This window comes from Alnus glutinosa, chromosome 2 (assembly GCF_958979055.1).
Source record: "Alnus glutinosa chromosome 2, dhAlnGlut1.1, whole genome shotgun sequence".
Taxonomy (NCBI): Eukaryota; Viridiplantae; Streptophyta; class Magnoliopsida; order Fagales; family Betulaceae; genus Alnus; species Alnus glutinosa.
In genome coordinates, this window is record NC_084887.1 from 7,874,451 (window position 1) to 7,899,189 (window position 24,739).

The 24,739-nt window shown below is 34.8% G+C and overlaps 2 protein-coding genes and 1 non-coding gene across 3 annotated transcripts; 1 reads left to right on the forward strand and 2 right to left on the reverse strand.

Annotated features, from left to right (window-relative positions):
- Positions 1-1,959: 1,959 nt before the first annotated feature.
- LOC133862029 (uncharacterized) lies at positions 1,960-6,034 on the reverse strand. The gene is made up of 2 exons (XM_062297869.1): positions 5,543-6,034; positions 1,960-2,426 (listed from the first exon to the last, which is right to left on the reverse strand). Exons 1-2 carry the CDS (start codon positions 5,793-5,795, stop codon positions 2,113-2,115), a joined length of 567 nt encoding a protein of 188 aa, XP_062153853.1. The 5' UTR covers positions 5,796-6,034; the 3' UTR covers positions 1,960-2,112.
- A 9,359-nt stretch (positions 6,035-15,393) lies between these two features.
- On the reverse strand, positions 15,394-15,494 carry LOC133862093 (U6 spliceosomal RNA). The gene has a single exon (XR_009899120.1). It is a non-coding gene; the product is annotated as a U6 spliceosomal RNA (small nuclear RNA).
- Positions 15,495-18,769: 3,275 nt separating this feature from the next.
- Positions 18,770-24,739, forward strand: LOC133860874 (uncharacterized). Its single transcript, XM_062296509.1, has 8 exons — positions 18,770-19,121; positions 20,539-20,679; positions 20,897-20,989; positions 21,082-21,208; positions 21,670-21,779; positions 22,946-23,026; positions 23,834-23,916; positions 24,102-24,739. Exons 1-8 carry the CDS (start codon positions 18,798-18,800, stop codon positions 24,319-24,321), a joined length of 1,179 nt encoding a protein of 392 aa, XP_062152493.1. The 5' UTR covers positions 18,770-18,797; the 3' UTR covers positions 24,322-24,739.

Here is a 24,739-nt window from a genome sequence, read left to right on the forward strand (position 1 = left end):
TTTAATTAATGCCCTAATTATAGTAATAAGTAATTAAAAAGGCATTAATATTATTTAAAATTGATAGCATTAAATAAGAGAATCAAATAATATTTAAGACATTCTTAAATAAAATCTATTTTCCAACTTTAAACGTTCTATTCTTGAAAATAATGGAGAGAATGAAAATAATAATAATATTCAATTATATTGTGGGTAGAGATTTTTTGGACCTTGTGATGAGCATTGAACAACCAAAATTCCAATTAGAATTTAAAAAGATAACAATTTTGCATCCCAAAAAGTGAGAAAGTTAATTTATATATATATATATATATATATAAATGCCTCACTTAACCTTGTTGCCTTAGGCTTCAAAATATATCGAGTCGGGTGTGCATAACATAATGCAAAACAAAAATGGGGGGGGTGGGGGGGTGGCTCCACCCCTTCCCTTTTTTTTCTTTTTTTTTAAAATAAGTTTATTTATTTATTTTTTAATAAATTTATATTTTTTTTATTCAGCTAGACTCGTGTCGTCATCTTATTGGTTTGACGTAATGCTGACGTGGCATTTAACAGAATCTGTCAAAATTTTTAACAGAATTTGACTCCAGGGATCGTTTTGTAATTGAAAAATGCTAGACATCCCAATTTTTTTTTTACTACAAGGACCTCCCATGAACTTTTTAAACCATAGTGAGTGATTTGTAATTATGGCATACCTCAGGAACTAATAGTGCAATTATCATTTAAATTTATCTTAATGGGATATTTCAAGTAACTTTGATCAAATTAAAGAATTATGGATTCCATCTTAAAGAGTAGTGTTCCCACAATGTTATATGTGATCATCCAACACATCGAGATTTCACATTTGAGTCCACATTTCTCTCAGGATTAAGAGTCAATTTTGTAAGCAGTTGTAAGTTCCAATTATTCATATTGACAACAATTATATTGAAAAACAACTAACGTACTTTGTTCAATGCATTGTAACCACACCAGTATATCAATTAGAAGCCTTCGCCTCCATTTCCATGATCATGATAGATCATTAAGAGATATATTATAGTCTTTTTAAATGAGATGCCCAATTTTATTACTGATTATGAACATTAGTTTATAACTTATAAGTTACAAAGTTTATAATTCAGATCTTCTGCGTGATATATATTGACGTAGCGCAGACGGATAGGAGTGAAGAGAATCTGTGTTCTCAAACACTAACGTTCAACTCACAAGTTGAAGGAGAAAACTTCAGTTCAAATGATAATCAAAAATATATCATGCTTCTTACATTGTCTCCCCATTTATAGTGAAGCCCTAGTGGCTTATAAGGAATAAAATAATAGTGAAAAGATACCATCAAATCTTCATTAATGAGAGGAGATTGGATGGACATGGTAATCCCATGATTTAAGGAAAAGTATGACAAAATAATTATCAAAAAGATTAAAATATGGAAGTCAACAATTCTTCCATGATTTCTGCACAAAAATCTCCAGAAAATCTGCTAGGCTGCCTTTCCAGAACATTTGCTCGACTGATCCTTCCGCAAGAGTCTTCTAATTCGATTTACCAAGCTGGGTCTCGGTTATTTGCCGAAGGGGACCGAGCTGGGTCTCGGTTATTTGCCGAGGTTGAATTGCGGCATTTTACCGAGACAACTATTGACACATCTCGACTATGTGCCAATCCAGACACCCCGTCTCGGATATAGTCTGAGATGACATTGTCAACCTTTCAAGGCGCCTCCTTAGATTGTCCTTCATCATATTCTCATTAACACACTTCAAACCGTATTTAATGTAACTAAAAGACTACATCTACATGTACATACATAGAATAATATGCACATGGAAAATAATATGCCTAATGTTTTCTTATAATTCGGAAAATAAACAACTTTATTTAATAAACCAAAAAGAATTGACTTTTAAGGCATAAACCCTGACACATTTATTATTAAGAAATGCATCACTCACAAAACATGAATATTTATCATCAAAAGAAAACCTGATACATGAAGCTTCCAAAATTATACAAAAAGGTAAGAGATTTTCAAACTAAACATGAAAAAAACTTTCAAAAGAATAAAGCGGAATCGAGAAAGACATTTCAAACCCGCCCCTACAAGAATTTCTCGATGCTGGCAGTTAGTGTGGTTTTGGGCACAGCGCCAATTACTGCATCTTTCTTCTCACCATTGACGAAGATCATGATTGTTGGGATGCTTCGAATTCCGTATTGGGTTGCAATTGAAGGACTATCATCAGTATTCAACTTGAAGCAGTTGAGCTTCCCAGCATATTGCTTTGATAGTTCATCAATCACGGGGTGGATCATACGGCAGGGCCCACACCATGGAGCCCAAAACTCAACCAGAACAGGCCCATCAGCCTTGAGGACAAGTGATTGCCATGTAGCATCGGTCACAGTGGGAACTGAAATTTTGAAAGTGAAAGGAAGAGGTCAAATTCAACTGTGAAGAAGCAATTGGGTGCGTTTCATGGAACAACTACAAAGATATCCAGTATTTTTTTTCTTTTTATAAGTAATCGAAATATTATTAAACTATGAAAAATGCAACCCAATACACAGAAAGTATATAAGAGAAGTACCTAGCTAGAAGGAGATAGAATTAAATATTTTTCCAAAGCCAATGAGTTAAAGTTTAAACAAATGAATTAGCATTAAATATATGGAACCATGGTATGTTTTTGAAGTTATTCCTACACAAACAGAAAGGGGCACACAATTGTAGCTGTTAACAGGATCATTTGAAATTTCAAACAAATTTATCTGAAAAAACCTGAAACATTGATTTACCAAGTAAAACTTAATTGTAGTCCTTTCAACTTCGTAGCATGTATCAGACAATGCTAGTTATTCAAGAGCTCGAACTAAATGCTTTCTTTGTTGGCAACATTTGAACCTAGGAACTTTCAAATTGCAAATACTAATTTGCTAATTTTCAATCAACCAACCCTACCTTTACCCTCTTACCACTTGAACCAAGGCCCAATGGTGAAAAATGAACTATTGCCCATGTCAGATATCTCTGTAGAGCTTTTGAAGTCAAAACGAGCTTCTTAGGAAAAGCTTCATTTTTAAGCTTTTTCCAAAAGTGCGATTTTGTAATTTTTAGAGTAAAAAAGTCCAAAGAAGTAATTTTGGAGTTTTTTTACTAAACATACCAGCTTTTTATTTGGCACACTTTTTAGGTTCTAAAAGTACTTTTTAAGCTTCCTAACACAATCTCGAACAAGCTGCTAGACGTTCCAACAAGGAATTGAGAGTAAAAGGTCAATCATGAAATAAAGAGTTGAATTGGTGACGAATTAATGACTACAAACTAAATTCCATATGTTACATGTGATGCCAGTCATGTAATTTAGCTTGTAATCAGTAAATTTTTTGGAACCAGTGCTACCTCTAGGAATCATAGCAGGAAAATCCTGTGTTGTGGGTAATGCTCAGTATTGCATCCACGAAGCTACTCATAGCCAGCAGTCTAATTATATTTTTCTTTCACTTTTTAAATTAATTCATATCAATCAGCCTTAAAATCATTCTTTTTCAGACGAACTAAATTCCGAAATGATAATAATAATAATAATAATAGGAATAATAATTAAGAAAGGAAAAAGTATTTTATCTTTTCTTTTTTTACTTCTGCTGTTGAGATTTCATTTTTGTCCTCCGTAGTATCTGTTATTTGATCTTTTAGGGTTTCCTTTCATTTGAAATTGAGACTCTTGTTTTCCTCCCAACCTAATTACCTAATTTACATCCTTAAGCTAGAGTTATGGTAATCAGTTCTCATTTCAGTAGTCAAGCCAGTTGTGTCTATGTGTTGGGGTGTGCATATGTGAGTATTCTTTGTTGTGATTTCCATGTCCCCCTCCCATCAACATAAATAATTTTCTCAGGTAAGGATGTGTGTGAGTGTATGTGTGTGTAAGTCATTTGAATATAAAGTGCATGGAACTAGTATAATAGATTTAGATATGCACGCATTTGTACCCAATGGAAATTAACAACTGCACACAGCAATAATGATGATGATGATGATGATAACAATTAAAAAATAAAAAGGTATTTTATCTTTCATTGTTTGTACTTCAGCTGTTTAGATTTCATTTTGTCCTCCATAGTATTTGTTGTTTGATCTTTTATGGTTTCATGTCATTTGAGATTGAGACTCTTGTTTTCCTACCAAGCTAACTCGCCTCCTTCAGCTAGTGTTATGGTAATCAGATCTCATTTCAGTAGTCTAGATAATTGTGTGTATGTATATGTTGGTGTCATTTGAGATTGAGACTCTTGTTTTCCTACCAAGCTAACTCGCCTCCTTCAGCTAGTGTTATGGTAATCAGATCTCATTTCAGTAGTCTAGATAATTGTGTGTATGTATATGTTGGTGCGTGCACGCGTTCTTTGTTGTGATTTCCACGTCCCCCTTACATTAACATAAACAATATCTGCAGTAAGAATGTGTGTGTATGTGTGCTCCATAGCATTTGTTGTTTGGTCTTTTAGGGTTCCATTTCATTTGAGATTGAGACTCTTGTTTTCCAACCAAGTTAGCTTGCCTCCTTCAGCTAGTGTTATGGTAATCAGATCTCACGGTAGTCTAGCCAATTGCGTGTATGTATAAGTGTATGTGCACGCAAACATGTGTTCTTTGTTGTGAATTCCATGTCCCCCTTACATCAACATAAACAATTTCTGCAGTAAGAAGGTGTGTGTATGTGTGTAAGCGATCTGACTATCAAGTGCTTGAAACTGAGATAATAGACTTAAATATGTGAACATTCGTACCCAACGCAAAAGGTGATTAAATAGATTTAGACCGGTCTACAGAGTACTAAAGATGCCAGACTTGAAGGATAATGCAAGCCAAACAAGTTGGAGTTCTAAGCAAGGCGTATAATTTTTTTCAGAAGGGCATAAACAGAGTGTTTTTGCAAGTGATTTATGATATTAAGCGTGGGCTAGAAACAGTCTTAAAATTTAAAGAGGTTGTCAATATCATGTGGTGGAAATTATGGTAAACATATATTTCAACAAGAAGCTTCCAATAGAGAACTAATAAGTGCTCAACTTCCTTCCATCTGTTCATCCATAGCTCATTGTAATTCAAACAGTGGGACAGAGCACAAGCAACATGCAGATGTTTTTCTTTTCCAAGTTCATGCACATTGATCATATCATTTCGATTTAGGATATGGTCAAGCCTTGGCCCCAAACTCGAAGAAAACAATTTCATCCATGTATCGTTACCCCAGTTGCAAGATGTTGACATTCGACTCTTGTCAGATCAGATAGTAAAAGACTATCCCTTTTAAATTCAACCCATACGAAAAAAAAAAAAATAACTGCAGAACTTCAATCAAACCCATATGCATACAGATAAAGTATGATCATCCATTCCCCCAATTCTTTTTCCAATACACATTCATCAACCAAACAATCTCAATTCGAAATCAACTAAAACAAGTCCATGAATTCGAATAAGAATTTAACAAATAAAAGAATTTTCGAGCAATAAACTTACCATCAAGAGCAGTGTCCTGAGCTTCGCAAACGATGTGACCACTTGGGCGAAGAGCCCTAGGTTTTCTGGAGCTCAACGAAGAGACGGATCGGCTCGAAGGCAATTGGATCCTGAGGCCGGAGAATCCGGGAAAAAAGCCAGGTTTCCGGCGTCGAGAAAGGGAAAGCGCAGAAGAAGACGTGAGCGCCGGCGGGAGGGACGGTCTGAGATTGGAAAGAGAAGAGATGGTGATGGATTGTGGTAGCGTCGCCATGGAAAATCTGAGAAATAGGTGTGTGAGAGATTGGGTTTATATATACAAATATGGAGAAAAGAGAGATGGGAAAGTTAGATGAGAGAGGAATTGGAGATGGAGATGCGGTGTGAATGAAAGAAAGATTGTAGTATTGAATTGAAGAGTAGCTAAGCTCTGAGCCTCTGAGCCTCTGAGTGTGTGGTATAACGGTAATAATCTCTGGTTCTATTTTTTTTACTTATTATTACTATGTCTTCTTCGTTCCAGACTTCCAGTAGCAGGGCACACTAACTTTATAATATGACCTTCAAATTATTAAATAATGTCAAAAAAAAAAAAAAAAAAAAAAAAAAAAGAAGTTATTTTGTCGAAATATTCTTAGAATACATTTATCACATGTCATATAGTCAATTAAAATAAAATAAAATTTATAGAATTTAAAAATCAAAGAAAAATTAAAAATATTCAAAAAAGAGGGTTTGTAAAAAAACAAAAGAGGGGTAGTTGAGCCAACCTCATGGCCAGTCTAAACACCCCAAATTGGCCGGTCTAGGGTGGCCGAACCAACCTCCAAGCCAAATAGGGTGGTCGAGCCACCCCAAGGCTCTTGGAGATGGTTTCGGCCACCCCTATTTTGCTCTTTAAACCACCCCAAATCGGCCATAGGCCACCCTTTTGGCCAAAATAGGTTGGTTGGCCACCTTATTTTTTATTTTTTTTAATATTTTTAAATTATTTTAATTTTCATTAATTTTTAGTTGAATATATGACAAGTGTATTATAAGAATATTTAGACAAAATTGGTCTTTTGACACTCTTTGGTAGTTTCGAAGGTCATATTAATACACTTGATAATTCAATGAGCTACTTTAAAAACGACTTATAATTTTGAGGGTTTCTTATAATTATCCCATTTTTATTTAATGATTGAGTCGTGCCTTTGGGTAAGAGAACTCCCATTTTATTTTTTTTTATTTTTTTTTTATATGTCCACACAAGAGAGGGAGGGGGATTCAAAGTAGTAACTTCAGCTTCATGAGGCGTCCCCAACCGATTAAGTTACTTTTTGGAGACAAAACTCCCATTTGATGATTTGCTTCTCATTCATCAGTTTTAAAAAAAGTTAGATTTTCTATTTTTCCTATATTCAGGGTCTAAGTGACAACAAATCGTTTAAGAGGGCTTGTTTGTTTGAGAATGATGGAAAGAGAGAAATCATTTATGTTTTTTTTTCATTTAATTATATTAATTTATAAATATCAATTTTAATTCACAATATAAAAATATTGATATAAAATAACTTTTTTTTAAAAAAAAAAAATGCGACCAAAAAAATATATATTTAATTAAAATATACACATCTTGACTAAGAATGATCATATATTTTTAAGTTGGAATACACTAGCTTGAATCCAAACTGAAGCAATATCCAATCTTCATCATTGACAGCAAATTTAGATGTTAATTAAGAAAAATTTGAGTTTTCATTTTTATCTTAGGTGGTATTTGTAATATGAAGAAAAAAAAAAAAAAAAAAAGGAAAAGATAAAAATAATGTACCTCTGTTCATTTAAATTGCCGTGTCAACCCGATTTGATAAATAAAGTGTTATAACATTAGTATATGCGCGAGTTCTAACAGGCAAGAGACCACTGTAACCGTATGCCCCGTAGGACGAGCTCCTGTGTTCTGCTTTGCATTATAAACTCATCTATACTGTTGTACCTGAGCGATGTGGGACGCGTTTGCTCTCAGCTAAAATGCGACTTGTCCTCTTAAATTGGGCTTGTCACCTGTGTGTATATTTCATAATAACAAATCAAAAGCTTCGCATAAGCTTCTATCGATGTATAGGAGCTGTCCGAGCTGAGAACACGCTATGGGCCCTTGCCGGAGACCAGAGAGAGGAGGAGACGCTGAAATCGGCTGAGGAGGAATTCCCAATGGAGATGGGTCTTCATCCCAAGCCTCCTTGTGACGTGCATCTTCCATTGAAGGGTGGAGAGCACCAAGAGCTCCATTGTTTGGTTAGTTTAGGCCTCAAACACACATGAAAACAGAACACCAACCCAGATTTTTCTCTGAAAATCAAGTAAGAAAAGATACATACATTGGTGAAAAGAGAAAGAAGCGATCTTCATCTTCCCAGAATGAATCTTGCTCCGCAAAGATAAAAGAGAAGGGTGACCTTTCTTCTCTCTCCCATTTCATAAACGATGCCGTCTTATCTTGTCTTGTCTGAAGCCTGAGGGAGTGACAGACACGGCATAGACTGGAGCATATAAGCCGTACGTCTGATTAGTCATCTTTTTCCTTGTAACTGAACCATGTGGTGTGGGACTAGTTGCCTCCCAACCAAAATGAGACCATTTTATTACATTAGATGTGTAACAAAATTAGACCATTTATTAAAAACTGTCCGTTAAATATAATAAAGTCAGAAGTTTAATTACTCATTATTCTATCAATCCGAATTAGAAAACAATTATTTTTTCTTAGCACACGGGATTCAATGTCAGAATTTATTACTATAAACCCTTTTATTAAGGGCCTGATTGGATTTGTTATTTTAAAATATGCTAGTTTAAAAATGTGATGTTTTAAAATTTAATTAAGCAGTTGATAAAATCGTAGTTTGACCTTTAAAATTACAGTCTAGCCATTCAAATTGTGCGTTTTCAAACGACAATTTTTTAAAAACGCAATTTTAAACGATTTGTTTTCTGCGATTTAATTTAAAATTACACTTTTTATATACGAAATTACAATGCCAAACGCACCCTAAGATTGATATATAAAGCGGGCCTAATTGCAACCCAAATACATGAGACAACATGAGTATGTGTAGAGGTTTTGTGAGAACAAGTGGGACTCGGCCTTTCAGACTTTAAATTTACCTTTGAAACGTGAAATGACTATTTTATTAAAAAAATAAATAAATAATAACTTTTATAAGGAGTGAAATAATATGTAATAGAATAATCTTAATATTATAGTATATGATAATAATTTAACACTTAAAATAGACCGAAAACAAATATTTCAAAAATGATTTTACTGCAGATGATCTGTATTTCTCTCATGGTGGTATCATTCCTAAATTGATCAATGCAACAGCAATTGCCCTTATTCCAAAAAAGAAATCTCCGGCCACCTTTTTCAGATTTCAAGCCAATAGGCCTTTGTAACTTTAGTTACAGTCCTAACAGACTATTTTTGTAAAACAATTAATTAGCCAAAAATAAGGAAATGGAGCCTAATACTTAACAGAAGGGCCTCAATGGCTCAATGTAATCAAACTTCTTTCTAGTAAGCTATTTTAAAATTAATTTCTAATTCAAAAATTAGATATTTTTTTTTTTTTTTTTGAAATGAAGAAAAAAAATAGAGTGCTTATAATATGTGGAAAGATATATTTTAACAAGCAAATTTTGTTTAGCTGTTAAGTCCTCTTAACACATTTAGTTAATGATTATACATTGCTACAACGACATCAGAGCATAGTAAACGAGAAGTCGGCCTTAGATTTCACTTTTCAGAAAATAAATTTGAGAGGAGGAGGGAGCAGATCTACTCCCTCCTCTCACTTTTCATTTCTATTCCCGGCTCCTATCCTCCTCCTCCCAACCTGGTTTTTTATTTTGTTTGTAGGTGTTCTACGACTAGATCAGTAATTTTGGTCTCTCCGCTATGCATGCGTCCATCTACCTCCGTATTGTGCCGTTCATCTACTCCCTGACTGTTGTTACTGTTTGCTGGTTATATTTTTGCTTTGAATAAGAGTTTTTTTTCTCTTTAAATCTGCCCTCATGAGTCATTTATCCAGTCGCTCTTCTGGATCAATCGCTTTGGTGAATCGATCTTCTTTGAAATGAGATCTATCTCTTCTTGCCCTGTCTTCGGCCTTGTAACTGGTCGATCAATCGGTCTACGAAGAATTACTTTCTTTCAATATCTGCCCTTGTTAGCAGCTCTATCGGCGTGCTGTCTTTCCTTTCTCGGTCTATGGAAAAGGGTGTGCCACAAGGGGGGTGTAGGGAAAAGGAATCATAGGGCTGGCAATAGGTCCTTCAGTAAGCAGCATTCCTCTAGTTCTAGTTGCTCCTTCTGTTATTTCATCTCGTAGGCCTATTTGTTTAAGCAAAAGCCGTGTTAAAGCAATCGAATAGGGCTTCTGAATGTTAGTCAAGTGTGATGTGTTATTTCTCACGGCCTGGATAGTTCGGTGTAATGAGTTATCTCTCACGACCGATTTAAATAAAATTTTGGGTTAAATACGTTTTTGGTCCCTGAATTTTGAAAAATTTTATTTTTTAGTACTTGAGTTTTAATTCGCAACACAGATGGTACCTCTGTTTTGGAAAAATACCAAATTAGTACCTTAGTCAAATTTTCTATCCAAAAACTAACGGCCCACCAAGTGTCAACCCCTGAGGGTTGACACGTGTTTTATTATAAAAAAATAAAAAATATTAATTAAAAAATAAAAAATATTTAAAACTTTAAAAAAAAAATTAAAAAAAGAAAAAGAAGAGGGGTGGTGGCTGATGGGGTGGTTCACCAGACCAGTCAAGAGAGTGGCTCCCTTAGCCAAAATGAGGGTGGCCGGCCACCCCATGGTGGCCAAGGGGTGGCTCAGCCATCCCTCTTCTTTTTCTTTTTTCTTTTTTCAATTTTTTTTTTAAAGTTTTTTTCAATTTTTAAAGATTTTTTAATTAATTTTTAAAGATTTTTTTTTTTTTTTAATACTAAAACACGTGTCAACTCACAAGGGTTGACACCTGGCAGACCGTTAGTTTTTGGACAGAAAACTTGACTGAGGTACTAATTTAGTTTTTTCCCAAAACGAAAGTACCATCTGTGATGCGAATTGAAATTCAGATACTAAAAAATAAAGTTTTCAAAACTCGAAGACCATGACTAAAAACGTACTTAACCCTAAATTTTTTTAGGATATTTGACTACCCTTTACTTATATCTAGTCTATTCGGAGCATATCTTCTCTTTAACTATTTTTATATATGAGTTAGCGAAAGATGAGAGTCATAAATAACATTTTATTGTAAAAAATTTGCTTATATTTATAACTATGTAATCTCATAACATGTGACTATAAATTTGCAGAGCTTTATACTGTAAGAACTTTATGCTCGTGATATTTAATCAATGAAAGACTCAAATTTTTCGTTTAAAAAAAAAAATAGTCAATATGACAGGCTGGCCTTGCTGGAGCAAGTGACTTCTTTCTCAACTCATATTCGTATATCCAACAGTCATTGGAAATTATGGACATTTTGCACATTTGGTGCTTCTTAGAGGAATTCATATTTGGTTTAAAGCCGATTTATGTAGTGGCACAGTGCTAGTACCCCAACAATAATGTGGTTAAAAATATAAAAAGAAAAAAAAATGGAGTTTAAGCTATAAATACTATGTCTAGAACAAAGATGCAACAAAAAAGTAGGACCAACTAAATTGCATTTGAATAAGGTCGAAATTCAAAAATTTTCTTATGCAACGGGTATAATAATAGTGTCCTTTTAATATATTTGTGAGTTGATCAAGTCTTATGTGTATGCAAGATCGGGATAGAGATCCCTAATAATTTTTCTGTCTGGATTGCTAATAATAAGAACAACAAATATGAGAGAGTCCTTATAAGGTTTTACTTGCCCGAACTGATCTCGGGCAACTTGGCCCATTGGGATAACTGCAGTTGCCAATGAAGGCAGTAAGCGTGGGCAGAGTTCTGTAAACAGAATAACCTATAGAGCAGCAACCGTGGAAAGCAAAGACACTTCACATCAACATGGCAGGGATGAAGAGACACTTCATGTCAAAACCTGTCGTCAGTCTTCAAACAAAATCTCAAGATGAATTCAGAAAATTTTGTTAATTGCTAAATCAAGTTGATCTATCTGGATTAGGAGCTGAAATATCATGTGCTCGTGGAATTATTGTGAGAACAATAACATATTGCCAGTTGGACAATGCATGTTGGTGTCTCTCTTGCAACAAAATCTTTTGGACCATGCATGTTGGTGCCCACTGTATTTGTTTTTTAGATTCGCAATTCAGCATTAATTACCTGAACCAAGGGACCAAAAGAAATAGACTAAGATTAACGCTGCTCTTAGCATTACATTTTCATACTAGCCTCACTAATTGATATAGAGGGTTTTAAGGACATAAAAAATCACTTAAAATCCGAAAATCCGATAAATCAGCCGTTGTGAAGCTAATATAAAAGTTTAAATAGTAGAATTACTCATGGCACTTCAGTTTTCACAATCATTTATCACACACCTATGTCATAGGAAATGAAGTGACATGTTTTAAGTGAGAGTGACGTTTTAAGTGAGAATTGAAGGGACTAATGGTCTTCTGATAATCAAACGAGTTCTCACAACTAAATGGATAACAGATGGTTTAGGCCTCTTACGAAGCAAGGCATGATGCAAGATTAGATATTTTACAACTTGAATTATGAAGGTTGTATACAAAGATTTCAAATGCAGAGAAAATTTAGAAAAACTCTAGCTCACACAAAGAAGCACAAATAACAGCAACAGAGAAAACCAATAAAAGTATGCTTAGACCATATGCTACCAATACAAGTTACAAAACAACAATACTATATACACCAATTACATGAAGCTCTTTAGAGACTTCATGTAACAACCCAAAGAAAAGCATTATCCACATTTGCGCTATCACCCTAAAAAGACTAGTCAATTTGGAGTTTCTTTAGAATTCTTTATAAAGCTCAGTTTCACCTAATAACCAAACAATGTGAAACTTAGTACTCATGACTATCTTTATAAATCATCTACTCTATGTAAGTTATTTATCTCTTCCCAATATGGGACCGAGGTGTTACAAACTCCCATCTTTAAACCCCTTGACGTCCACGTCAGGACCACGTCATGCAGTACTCCAGTACTACATGACCTGACATTACTAGGTATCCCTCATACCATTTGTAATGACCTAAGGAAAAGCGCTATCACCCCAAAAGGACTAGTCAATTTAGAGTTTCTTTAGAATTCGTTATAAAAATCAGTTTCACCTAATAACTATGTAATGTGGAACTTAGCACTCATGACTATCTTTATAAATCACCCACTCTATGCAAGTTATTCATCTCTTCCCAATATGAAACCAGGGCATTACACTTCAAATTCAAACTTCTCTCCCTAAAGAAAAAACTCTAGCTCACACAAAGAAGCACAAGGAACATAACAGCAACAAAGAAAACCAATAAAAGTATGCTTAGACTATATCCTACCAAGACAAGTTACAAAATAACAATACAATACACAAATTACATGAAGCTGTTTAGAGACTTCAAATTCAAACTTATCTCCCTAAAGCTATTAATTATCTATAGCACACGCATGTCATATGTTTACATAAACCCCTTGAGATCCTTTCATGGCAAGCCGAATTACCTTATGGCTGTGGCTTGTTCTGCTTGACATTAACGTTGGAAACATCCAAAGGTAATTTTGACCACAGATATAATTACTTGCAAACAACCAGCAGCAACCAAAGACCCATATTTCCCCTGGGCCAACTCTTCATAATGAAGTCTGCAGGCACCTTACCAACAAGACTACCCAACCAATTATCCACCTTCATAATCTCAACTGCATTCAAAATACCATCAATTGCATATAGATAGCTCTTACTCGAATGTCCTACAGTAATACTCAAAGCCCTTGAACCATCTCCATCAACCACAAAGTCCGCATAGAACAGAGAAGCCAATACATAATTCATAACAGATGATAACAATATCAGGTCGCTACCGTATCTGCACAACCTGGGCTCATACTAGATGATAACAATCTTTAGCTGAAAGAAAGAAAAAATTTCTAGGAATGTGCAGAGCTAAGACCTGTTGTTGTTGGCAACTAAGAAAGACATAGGGCTTGTTTGACAAAGACATGTACAAAACAGAGTAGTGAGTTGTTAATTTTGGAATTAGTAAAAAGTGATGATGTGATATAAAAATGTGAAAACGTTTTGTTTTGTAGTGAATTTTTTTATTTAAATAGTAATAAAAAATTATTGATGTGATATGAAAAGTGAAAAAGTGAGAATGTTTTGATGTTGATTGATAGTAGAAAATATAAAAAAGTAAAAAAAAAAGTACATAAACAGTACACGCATTACTGTGTACTGTTCTGTAACTTAACAAACAAGGCCATAGTTTGAATAGAAAACTCTTTGAGATCGCTCCACCCTCTCTAGACAACGAATTTCTCCGATGTGTGTATCCTACTCTCATCTCAAAACCCAACCTTAGAAAAACAGCAAGCTTTCCCTTCATTTGATTGAGTCCTTTGCAAATCCAAATCTTCAATCGCATAAGCTAACAAAGAACTTAAAGAACTCATAGCCATAGACCCCATTGAAAGACCATTAAATTCCAGTGAAGTGCATGGTTAAAGAACTTAACCATTATGTCTCACAGTTGGCGAGCTTAAAAGCAACAGATCAATGTCTTTGATGCAAACTATGGCCTTGACCTTACATATTTGACAATAATCATGCCCTTCTCCAGAAGGAGACGAAATTGGCTCTTTTTGTGTCAAGAAAATTAGTCGAAGCATGCATGGTGCAAATATAAGCACCTCGAATTAATAACTAAGAGATGAACTAAAGACAGCTAGGAGTTAGCTAAACAGTGCTTTGTTGCAAATTGCAATCTTGCATATAAGCAAACAGCATATTAATTTTGACATATAATGGTCCTAGGGCCTTGGCTCATGTGATACGATCGAAAGAGAAAGGGTGGGACTAGATTAGAATAAACATATTAAAAATGGATCTTGTACAATCGGCATAAAATTAAAATCTTTATGGCAACATGCTTTCCAAGTAGGAGGATAAAAATTAAGGTAAGGTTGAGCATGGAAACAATACTTCCACAAACACTGTTTTATGTGCAGCAACAAATACACTTGAATCCAAACTGAAGTAATATCCAATCTTCATCACAGACCGCAAATGTAGAAGTTAGTTAAAAAAAATGGGATACATTTAGAATTGAAACAAACCCCCATGAGGTAATTTTGAAAAGAAAAGAAAAAGACAGCAGTAAATTCACCCAACCAAATCCATTTCACAACTAAAACAAGTGAAAGTAGTCAGCAAAAACTCACAACAAACTGTACAAAGAGTGTCAATTTTTGCAAACCTGAATCTATCCAGCCACTTGTATATCAATTATAAGCCTCATAGCCATAGGGTTTGTTTTTAGTTGTATTTACCTGCCAGTTTTAGTCTGAAGCGGCTAGGCGGTGTCGTCGGCAATGGAACCCTATAAACGAACAAAAACCAAAATCAAAACCACCCCATTAAAATTTATACAAAAGGATCTAAAAAACACACACAATCATTTCAAAAATACGATCTTTCCCACTGGCGATGAAGACGTCGGATGCAAAGGCATTGGCGTATTGTTGTTACAAACGACGTCGAAGAACTTCGATCCAGACGGTGTCCTTCAACGTGTTGCACCAAACCAAAAACCAAAACGAAAAGAACGAAGAAGACGCCATAGAAGCACAACACAAATTTTGGGAGATCACAGAGGAGGAAGAAAAAAAAAAATTTGGACCATTTCTCGATTTATGCGTGTCATCCTTGCGCAGGGGCCATGCTAATCTTCTCTGTATCGTTCCAATTTTAACGGATGTCCCGAAGGACAAGCTCATGTGTTCGGCTTTGCATTATAAACTCATCTATACTGTTGTAACTGATCGATGTGGGACGCGTTTGCTCTCAGCTGAAACGCGACTTGTCCTCTTAAATTGGGCCGGTGCACGTCTTAAATTAGGCGTGGCCCAGTATCCTCCAATCTATCATATCCTTATCCTAGACGAGACTTGGGCCTGTGTGTAAATTTCGTAATAACAAATCAAAAGCTTTGCATAAGCTTCTGTCAATGTATAGGAGCTGAGGACTCACTATAGGCCCTTGCCGGAGACCAGAGAGAGGAGGAGACGCTGACATCGGCTTGAGGAATTCCCAGTGGAGATGGGTCTTCATCCCAAGCCTCCTTGTGACGTGCATCTTCCATTGATGGGTGGAGACTGGAGAGCACCTTTAGGACTCAAAACACACATACTCTGGTGTCCTCCACCTGAAAACAAAACAGCGACCCAGATTTATCTCTGAAAATCAAGAAAAAAGATACATATATTGGTGAAGTGATCTTCACCATCTTCCCAGAATAAACCCAGATTTACGTCTGAACTCTCTTCTCTCTCCCATATCATAAATGATACCGTCTTGTCTTGTCTGAGGCCTGAGGGAGTGACCGAGTGACAGACACGGCATAGACTGAAGCATTGAAGCTGTAATTTCAGGCTTTTCCTTTGACGTGCACGTACGTCTGATTACACATCTTTTTTCTTGTAACTGAGCCATGTGGGACTAGTTGCCTCCCAACCAAAATGAGCCATTTGGCCCATTTGTAATAGTTGCGGTAACTGACATAAAATCTATACGAAATAATAAACAAAAATAAATCATTGAACAAACAAATGAAAACTGGTACCTAGATTGATGCAATAAATTATTTAAATTATATAATAAATTATGGAAATAATTAAAAAAAAAAAAATCAAATAGCAGTTTAAATTATATGTTGGCAATGGCAGCTTTGCTATTTGTGGGAAATGATAGAAAAACTTCTAGCGGATAACAATTACACTCTTTCGAGGCACATAGGGTGGGGTCCTTATGTGCTTTGGGGGAGTGTAGTTGTTGTGCGCCTGAAGTGCAACAATTATTCTCCCTGGAAGATTGAAAATAGATGTCATTACTAAACCTTAAAAAAGTAATGTATGACCTTTAGGGTGGCCGGACACAAGGGTGGTTCTATCACCTTCAAACTGATCGATTTGGAGTGGTCGAACCCACTTCCAAGCTAAATGGAGGTGGCCAAACTACTTTAGAATTTTTGGAGGTGGTTTTGGCTACCTCTATTTTGTTCGAGCCCTTCTACACATCCCCTCTCATCACCCTTTAATAGTAAAAATTAATTTTTTTAAAAAAAAGAGGGTGATGAAGGGGGGATGAGTGGTGCATCTTTAACATTTCCTATTTTGCTCTTAGGGGTGATTGAACAATCCCCAAGAGTCGAACCACCCCCAAACCGGCCATGGGGTGGCTCAATTATCCCCTTAGCCAAAATGAAAGTGGTCCAAAATTTTTTCCAAAGGGGTGGCTCATATTTGTTATTATTAATTTTTTAGATTTTTTAAATTTTTCTTTGATTTTTAAATTATTTAAATTTTTATTATTTTTAATTGAATATATGACTCATGACAGGGGTATTATAGTAATACTTTGATAAAACTGGTCTTTTTGGCATTCTTTAGTAGTTTGAGGAGTCATATTAATACACTATGTAATTCAGATGCTACTTTAAAAACGGCTTGTAATTTGAGAGCTTTTTTATAATTATCCCAAAAAGAAACTAGAAAATAGTTCACATAACCTCTTCAAATTGCCATCCAATTGATAATTTTTTTTCTCCAAACTTTTAATTAGGACAATATCCTCCCATCTAAACTATTAAAAAATTGTCAATGACCCAAATAATAAAAATATCTTTAATAAAATAGAATTTAAAACTAAAAATAAATAAATAATGTAAAAACCAAATGGGGCTATTCAATACTTGACCAAAAACCCAGCTGGGTAGTGATTTATCTTATCCCGTTCTTCTTTTTCTCTGATCTTCATGTGATTGCTCTTCGTTATGTACTTATATTTTTGTCTTCTCAACTTCTCCTCAAATAGTTGCCAATGGTGTGCAGAGGGATGTAATCGGATGGAGCTTAGCAATGTATTAAATGTTTAAGTTTAATTCTTTTTAAATACGAGTTGAGCTTGAATTTATTACCGAATTAAATAATCTGTTCAAGCTATGTTCCTTTACTTTTTTTAACGAATTCAAGTTTATTCACGAACTACTCAATTTATTTAGTCATTTTATATATAAAGTAAATATCGCGATTGTTTAATTTTTTTTTTAAAAAAATTAATATTAATTGTTAGTTACTTAATTATGGTTAATATTTATTATTTGAGTAATTAGAGAAATTAACCCAAATCTTTAATAATCTAACCTAAATTTTATATGTTTATTTTATCTTATAAGCATATTTATATATTCATATACACACAAATGCACTTATATTTATATTCAAACTCACAATTACAATAATTCAACTTATATATATGATATTACGAATAACATTTTTTTTAAAAAAAAATATTTAACATATTCTCATTACAAAGTTAAAAATAATACAAATAAAGTTATACGAGCCTATACGAGTCAAGCCAAATTTATACAAGCTGATTCTAAATTTATTTGAGTCTGAATTTTTTGTTAAAATCTTGTTCATTAACGAACCGATCTCAAACCGAACTAATTTAAGTTGAGCTCGAACATTGTCACGAATAGCTTTGTTGACGAATAGCTTTGTTGACTTACACCCTAGACGTGCTGTAAGACTTTTCAAACCACCATGGTCTCATGACAGGAACCTTTCTTGTTGGTCACTAATATAAGGGAATTTTTATTTTACTTTTAAAAAAAATTAAGACTACATTTGTGTTTTTACTGGCGCGTTGTATATTAATAACTTTTTACCCTTATTTTCACCTCTTTTAAAAAAATCAACTCAAAATATTCTTAATTTTTTTATTTTTTATATCAAATCAATAGTTTTTTTATTATTATTTAAAAAACCTCGTTACAATACAATTTTTTTTTTTTTTTTTCACTTTTCTATATAAATTCTTTTTACTTAATATCACATCGATCACTTTTAATTTTCGCTCAACAAAAAAAAATATGACTACTAAACGGAGTTGTCGCAACTCTCCAGAGATGTTGTTGAATTTGAAACATTAAACGACGACGGGTCGTCCAAACACAAAATATAAAACAGTCAAATGCTAAAGTGAGAGACACGCCGCAACAGCTCCACCATGCTCTTGTTCGCCTTGACAAGGGCCTTCACATTCAAATGCTCGCCTTCTTTAAATCTCGCATTCTCCACGAAGACCCACATGGACGCTAAACCCAGAACCCTGCTCCACAGCCCCTTCTTGAGCTCCGCATCTCGCTCTCCTCCCAGAGAGGCTCACATGAGCGAACCTGGAAATGGGTTCATCTCATTGCAGGAGTGGCAGGGCTGGGGCACCACGTCTCCTTTGCCAGCCATGGTCACGGAAATCGTTGAGGAGTTGCAGGCTTTGGAGAATGATATCGATGCCCATATGAGCTTTGGTGGCATTGGTGGCAAGCTCCAGGTATTCAGTTATTATTTCTGTTGTAAAGTTTTGTACTTGATTCTCTGTTTGGTTTCTGAAAAACCTAAGGAATATTTTTTTTTAGATATTCAGGATTGCTAAGTGAGGCAACTGAAAATTACTCACTAATTTTGAGCTGGGTATTGGAGAAGGCTCACTCTTCGTTATGTTTGTGGAAAAAAAAAAACCCGAGGAAAATAGAAGAACGAATCTTTTTAGATTTATATATTTATTTACTTACAATTCACAAAAATCAATTCAAGAAAGTCAGATTGTTGCATCAGGCTCAGTTGGGTGGAGGCTCTTTTCTTTCTTGACTCCAACTAAGGGAAAACCCATGGGTTACGATTTTTTATTTCTTTTTGTTTACCTGCTAATTCTTCAAAATAAATAAAACTAAAGAGTAATTGAGGAAGAAATTTGAGGTGGGTATCAGAAATCTAAAAGAAGGGTGGTGATTTGATGGGAATTTGATCGGCATTCTCACCTTGATGTCCATAACACTAGAGAACACTAGAGGGGTTGCTTAGTTTTTTGGGAACCTTTGAAAGCTATTACTGATTTCTAATCCTTTAAATTTGTAAACAATAATATCTTAGAAATAAATGTCAATTATGGTTCCTCTTTTGGCTTTTATATGGGCGACATTCTTGGCTGATTATTCTCGTGGAATGGATGAAGAATCAGCGATCAATTAATAGAATACTATTGTATGTTTGAAGCCGTCTCATGAGTTTTTATTTTTATTATTATTTTTATCATCAAGCAATATTTCAAGCATGTCAAGTCTCCACATGACATGATTTCAAGAGAGTACCTTTCGCATGTTGCTTATGTTCAAGTATGTGTCTTGAATTATATGTAGAGCTAAGATGAGTTTTTCTTTTTTGGAAACCAAAGCAAATGAAATGTTAGATTCAAATATGAGAATTTCTGCTTTTTCTATCTTAATTTTCAGCAATAAATGGAGCATGAGGAGAGTGGTGTTGGTTTAGTGGCGTATGGCATAACAGTTACATTTATTTGAAATCTTGGACTTTTAGCTAATAATAAGTCTAATCATTAAAACCAAGCTAGTCCAGATATGATTGATAAAGAGTGTAGAAAATAGAATTCACTTATATTTTGTCTTTCATAATGTACAATGATCCTCTCCTCCCAAACACCTGTATCTGGAACCCGCAAAGTGGGGCTACATCAATGCAAAAGGAGTTCAAATTCCTCATAGTCTTACACGCATGAAAACCCTACTTTGAGTATGTTCAAGAAAGATAGTTTTCTTTACAAAAGAATATTTGTTTGTGTGTGTTACCCATGGTCACTGGTGGTTTAGTAATTCTTGTTTACTTTTAGTTCAACTGGATTTGGCTCCAGTTGGTGGAAACCATATTTTTCATCTTCTATTTTAAATTTTCAGGGATATTTTAAAGTTCAAGAGGATAAAAAGCACCGAGCAACATATCAAGCTTTAGGTGATTCTGAAAAAAAGTTTCAATTTTTTGCAGCTCGACAAATAGCATGTCGCTTGCTTGGAAGTAGGGGATACCTTTGTCAGAAGGTATTTCTTTGTATAGAAATCATTGCAACATTTCATGTCGGCTTTGTTTTCCTTTATTTACTTGCACCTGGTTGTAATTTTTGTGGACCAAGTTGTGTTTGACACATACGAGAAGAGGATAAAGTGCCTTTACATTTTTTTTTTTGATAAGTTATAAAGTGCCTTTACATTGTTTCATATTTTTATTATTATTTATCTCTCTTTCATAATTATGCAGTGCTGGCTTCCTTTGGAAGACTGCATGTGTTCCAGACTCATGCCCTGCAGTCTATGGCCTGGAATGCGATTCTGGTTGTATATGCATCCAAAGGTTTTGCTCTGTCTGGTCATTTTGTATTTCAATTCTCATGATCTGCATATTATATTATTAGCTCATTAGACTGACAGTAAAAAAAATTGCAGGACTTCCTTCGACAAAATAACACTGGAAAGTTGTTATGGCAAGTATTTGGCATTGAAGCTGTAACTCTGTGTCTCTTTGGCATTGCCGAGCAAGAAGAAATGATGTGGAACACATTCAAACATGCAGGTCTTTGCAATCTTTTTGCTTTCTTGAGATGATCAAAATTTACATTAGTTGATGGTGGTACGGTACCTGCAAAAAGGTGTAGCTTTTCTGTATGGAAGTCATCTAATATGCTTTAAATCTCATTTCAAAGTACGGTCTAATTTCTGTGTGGTAAAAATTTATTTTTATAAAAATAATTCAAACATATTCAACTCTTTCTAGGGAAATTTATTATTCTTTTGTTCATGTGGAAAGTGATAGTGGTATTTGGAGTGCACATGGAGTCATATTAAAGTGATTTTCTTAGCCTAATTGATTGTTATCCTTACATTGATTGTGGTTGAAATAATAGTTGAATCTTAATAATTGGAATTTATCACAGTTGTTCAGTATTTTGATTTGACTCGGTAACATTTAATCTGTAGTCTTTTGGTTTTTAATCCTGTGGAATCACTGCTGACTGTTTTTATAGTACTTTTCAGGAAAAAACAATGTTTGGTGCCTTTATCCCAACAAAAGTGCTGTGACTAAATCCGTTCAGGAGGCCTTTGGTCAGGAGTCTTCAGAAGATCAGAAATGCACACAAATGATGGTACTCTTTTTCTTTTTTAATATTTCTAACACAGTATACATGCTGGATATTTCTCTTTGTTGATTTTACATACAACTGTTGCGAAGCTTGAATTATATTTTTGGATTATCATGAATTTGAGTTGTTGTATTTTCATAAGAGCATCAAATAAAAGATTGAGAACTAATAATATGTTGATCCATGTCACACCAACTATATATATATTTTTATTAATAATGTCTCACCAAATAAATGCACACAGTAAAATATTAGGATGATTGGTTGGTACTTACTGTTTCATTTGAAATGTTCTTTCAAGCCTTGTTAACTTATAGAGTTTACTTCAAAGAGTTTGTATCTACAAAAATATTGAGTTGGTTGTGTGCTTTCTATCTTGCTAAAATATTCTATTTGCTGCTAGTTTTCGGATATGAGATATCCATCCTTGGACTAATTTCTTCTGTTAAATCGTTGTCTATCATGACACATACTCAGGACCTGAATCCATGTTGGTTTTGGCTTTCGCATGTTTAATATATACCATCTTGCCTTTATTGTTGCTGTCATAGGTCATCCATTTTCTATGAATGTGACTAACCGATTGACCTGAAATCAAATGGGGCGATGAGATCATGAGATTCTCCTTTTTTTTTTGAAAAAAAAAAAAATTAAAAAAAATATTAACTGGCCATTTTGAATTGGAAGAGAAAGACATAAATATTGGATCAGAGAAAATTCAATGTTTGATAACAAATATATTCTAACATCAGAAAGTGTTATCAATATTGAACAAAAAGTTTGAAGGAAACAAAAGCAATAATGTGGGAGAACTCATGATAGAGAATAATTTTCTGTAGGACAAAAAAAAAAAAAAATAGCACTTACATCTCGTTTACTAATTGTGTAGTACTGCATTTGGGTGGTGCCCCTTTGGCATCCTTGTAGTGAAATTACTTGTCATAAAAGAAGGGCACTAGTGTTGGAAAGCCTCAGCTGTATCCTTACGCCATTGTGCATGGAAAAGTAATAGAAAGATGTAGTTATTTTTGCATAACTACAGCATATAACTTGTTAGTGATTGCCCTTTTGTTTTTAGTGATGTAGCTTCAGATATCTTCATATCAAAGTTATTATTTCTTCTTCCAGTTGAACGAGGTGGTAATTTTCATGTTGGTTCTACTGCACAGACAAATGGAGACAAAACTCTGAATTTCATTTTAATTGATGGTACATGGAGCAATTCCAATGCAATGTTCGGCCGGCTGAAGGTGACACTGTGAACCACTCCTCTATCCTATGCTTTTGTTTAACATATACATTATCAATAGTTGGGTGTATGATTCTCATCAAAAATAATATGCACTTATTTCCTTGGCCATATATGGTGCATCTACTTATTAAATTAAATCCCTAAAGCCATGTGTTCCATTGATGATGCTGATCGCCAAACTGAATTTCAGTAATGGGGATTATGATGAAAGCTCTTAACACTCACACCTGTAGTTATTGGTTAGGATTTCTGCCTCTGAGGAACAGAGAGACACTAGCATTCAGGAATATCAGTTTTGTGTATAGTTTTCTGAATTATTCCCTTGTGGATGATGCTGTGGATTTCTGAATTATTGGTTAAATGCCAAGTACTTCTAGGAGATCCAACAGCCCCTTTGAATAACTGGGAATTGAGGCCAAACATGATATTGGTTCAAATATCTGGAACTGAACAAGTTAACATGGATAGTATTGACCCAACATTTGCTTAATCAAATTTTACAGACCTAAATGATAAAAAAGAAAAGAAAGTAAACTCTAATTCTGCTGTCAGAAAGATTTTATCCTCCTTTTACCACACTTCATATATTTGGACTACGGCTTACGTGTCCCCTTTATCATTTAGCTTTAATGATTTTCTAGCTCGTTTTTCTAGTTAGGCGTTTCTTTTTGTATACTCATAGTGTACTAAGGGGTGCCTTATGCTTTTAATGAGATTGGCTTATAACTTATGAAAAAAAAAAAGTTTATTTATTGATTATGTTTTGATATGCATGGTTGGTTGATTGACATGATTCTATCTACAGGAACAAGCGAAGTCAATTTGGGGAGAGGAAGACCTTCCCTGTATATCTCTGGCTACTGGAGCTTCTGCGATGCATAAACTTCGGTGAGAAGTGAAACATAACTACACATTGCCATTTTTCTCTCTGTTAAGCCTTTTGGTCATATTGAGCATACTTTGTAATCAGGAAAGATAGATTACACTCCTATCAGTACAGCAGCCACTACATAAGATTACACTCTTTGAGGCCCAGGCATAAGTTTATGGGTTTTTTTTTTTTTTAATGGTAGGCCCCAGCCGTCTTGGGATCGGACCTGTACAGCAGCAGCAGCAGTTGGCCTCCTCTCTGAGCTGCAACTTCTCCCAGAGTTTAGCTCATGTGGATTGGATAAACAGGCTGAAGCAGTAGAAGATGCTTTAGTGGCATTGTTAGAAGCACTCACAGCTAGACGTCTTCGGATGGGCAGATCCATCACGCGCAAAGTAAGACACTCCAGCGACATCTGTTAACCGCCGGCCAAGAATGAGATTGGTAGTGGCCATACTGATCACTTTGTTTTAGTGTCGTGTTTTTCGAAGAAATGTTGGCCATGATGTGCTTGATGTTGAAGGAACAGTTAGGGTTGTGCTGAAGGGGATGGTGCTTCTAGTGCAGCAATATCATCTCAGTAGATACTGAAAAGATAGGATGAAGGTGATGTCGTCAAATATTGCCAAGCATAACCAACTCAGCAGCCTAAGATGATATAATGCACAGAAATTGAAGATGATATAATGCACAGAAATTGATAACTGATGTTCATGTATAAATTCTATTTGAATGTGGCCTTTTGGGGTTTGATCAATATGTTTGAGCTAAACTGCATCATCAAGTTCATGCCGTGCCGAGGAATGCATAAGAAGAAGAGAAAAGAAAACTTTGGGACAA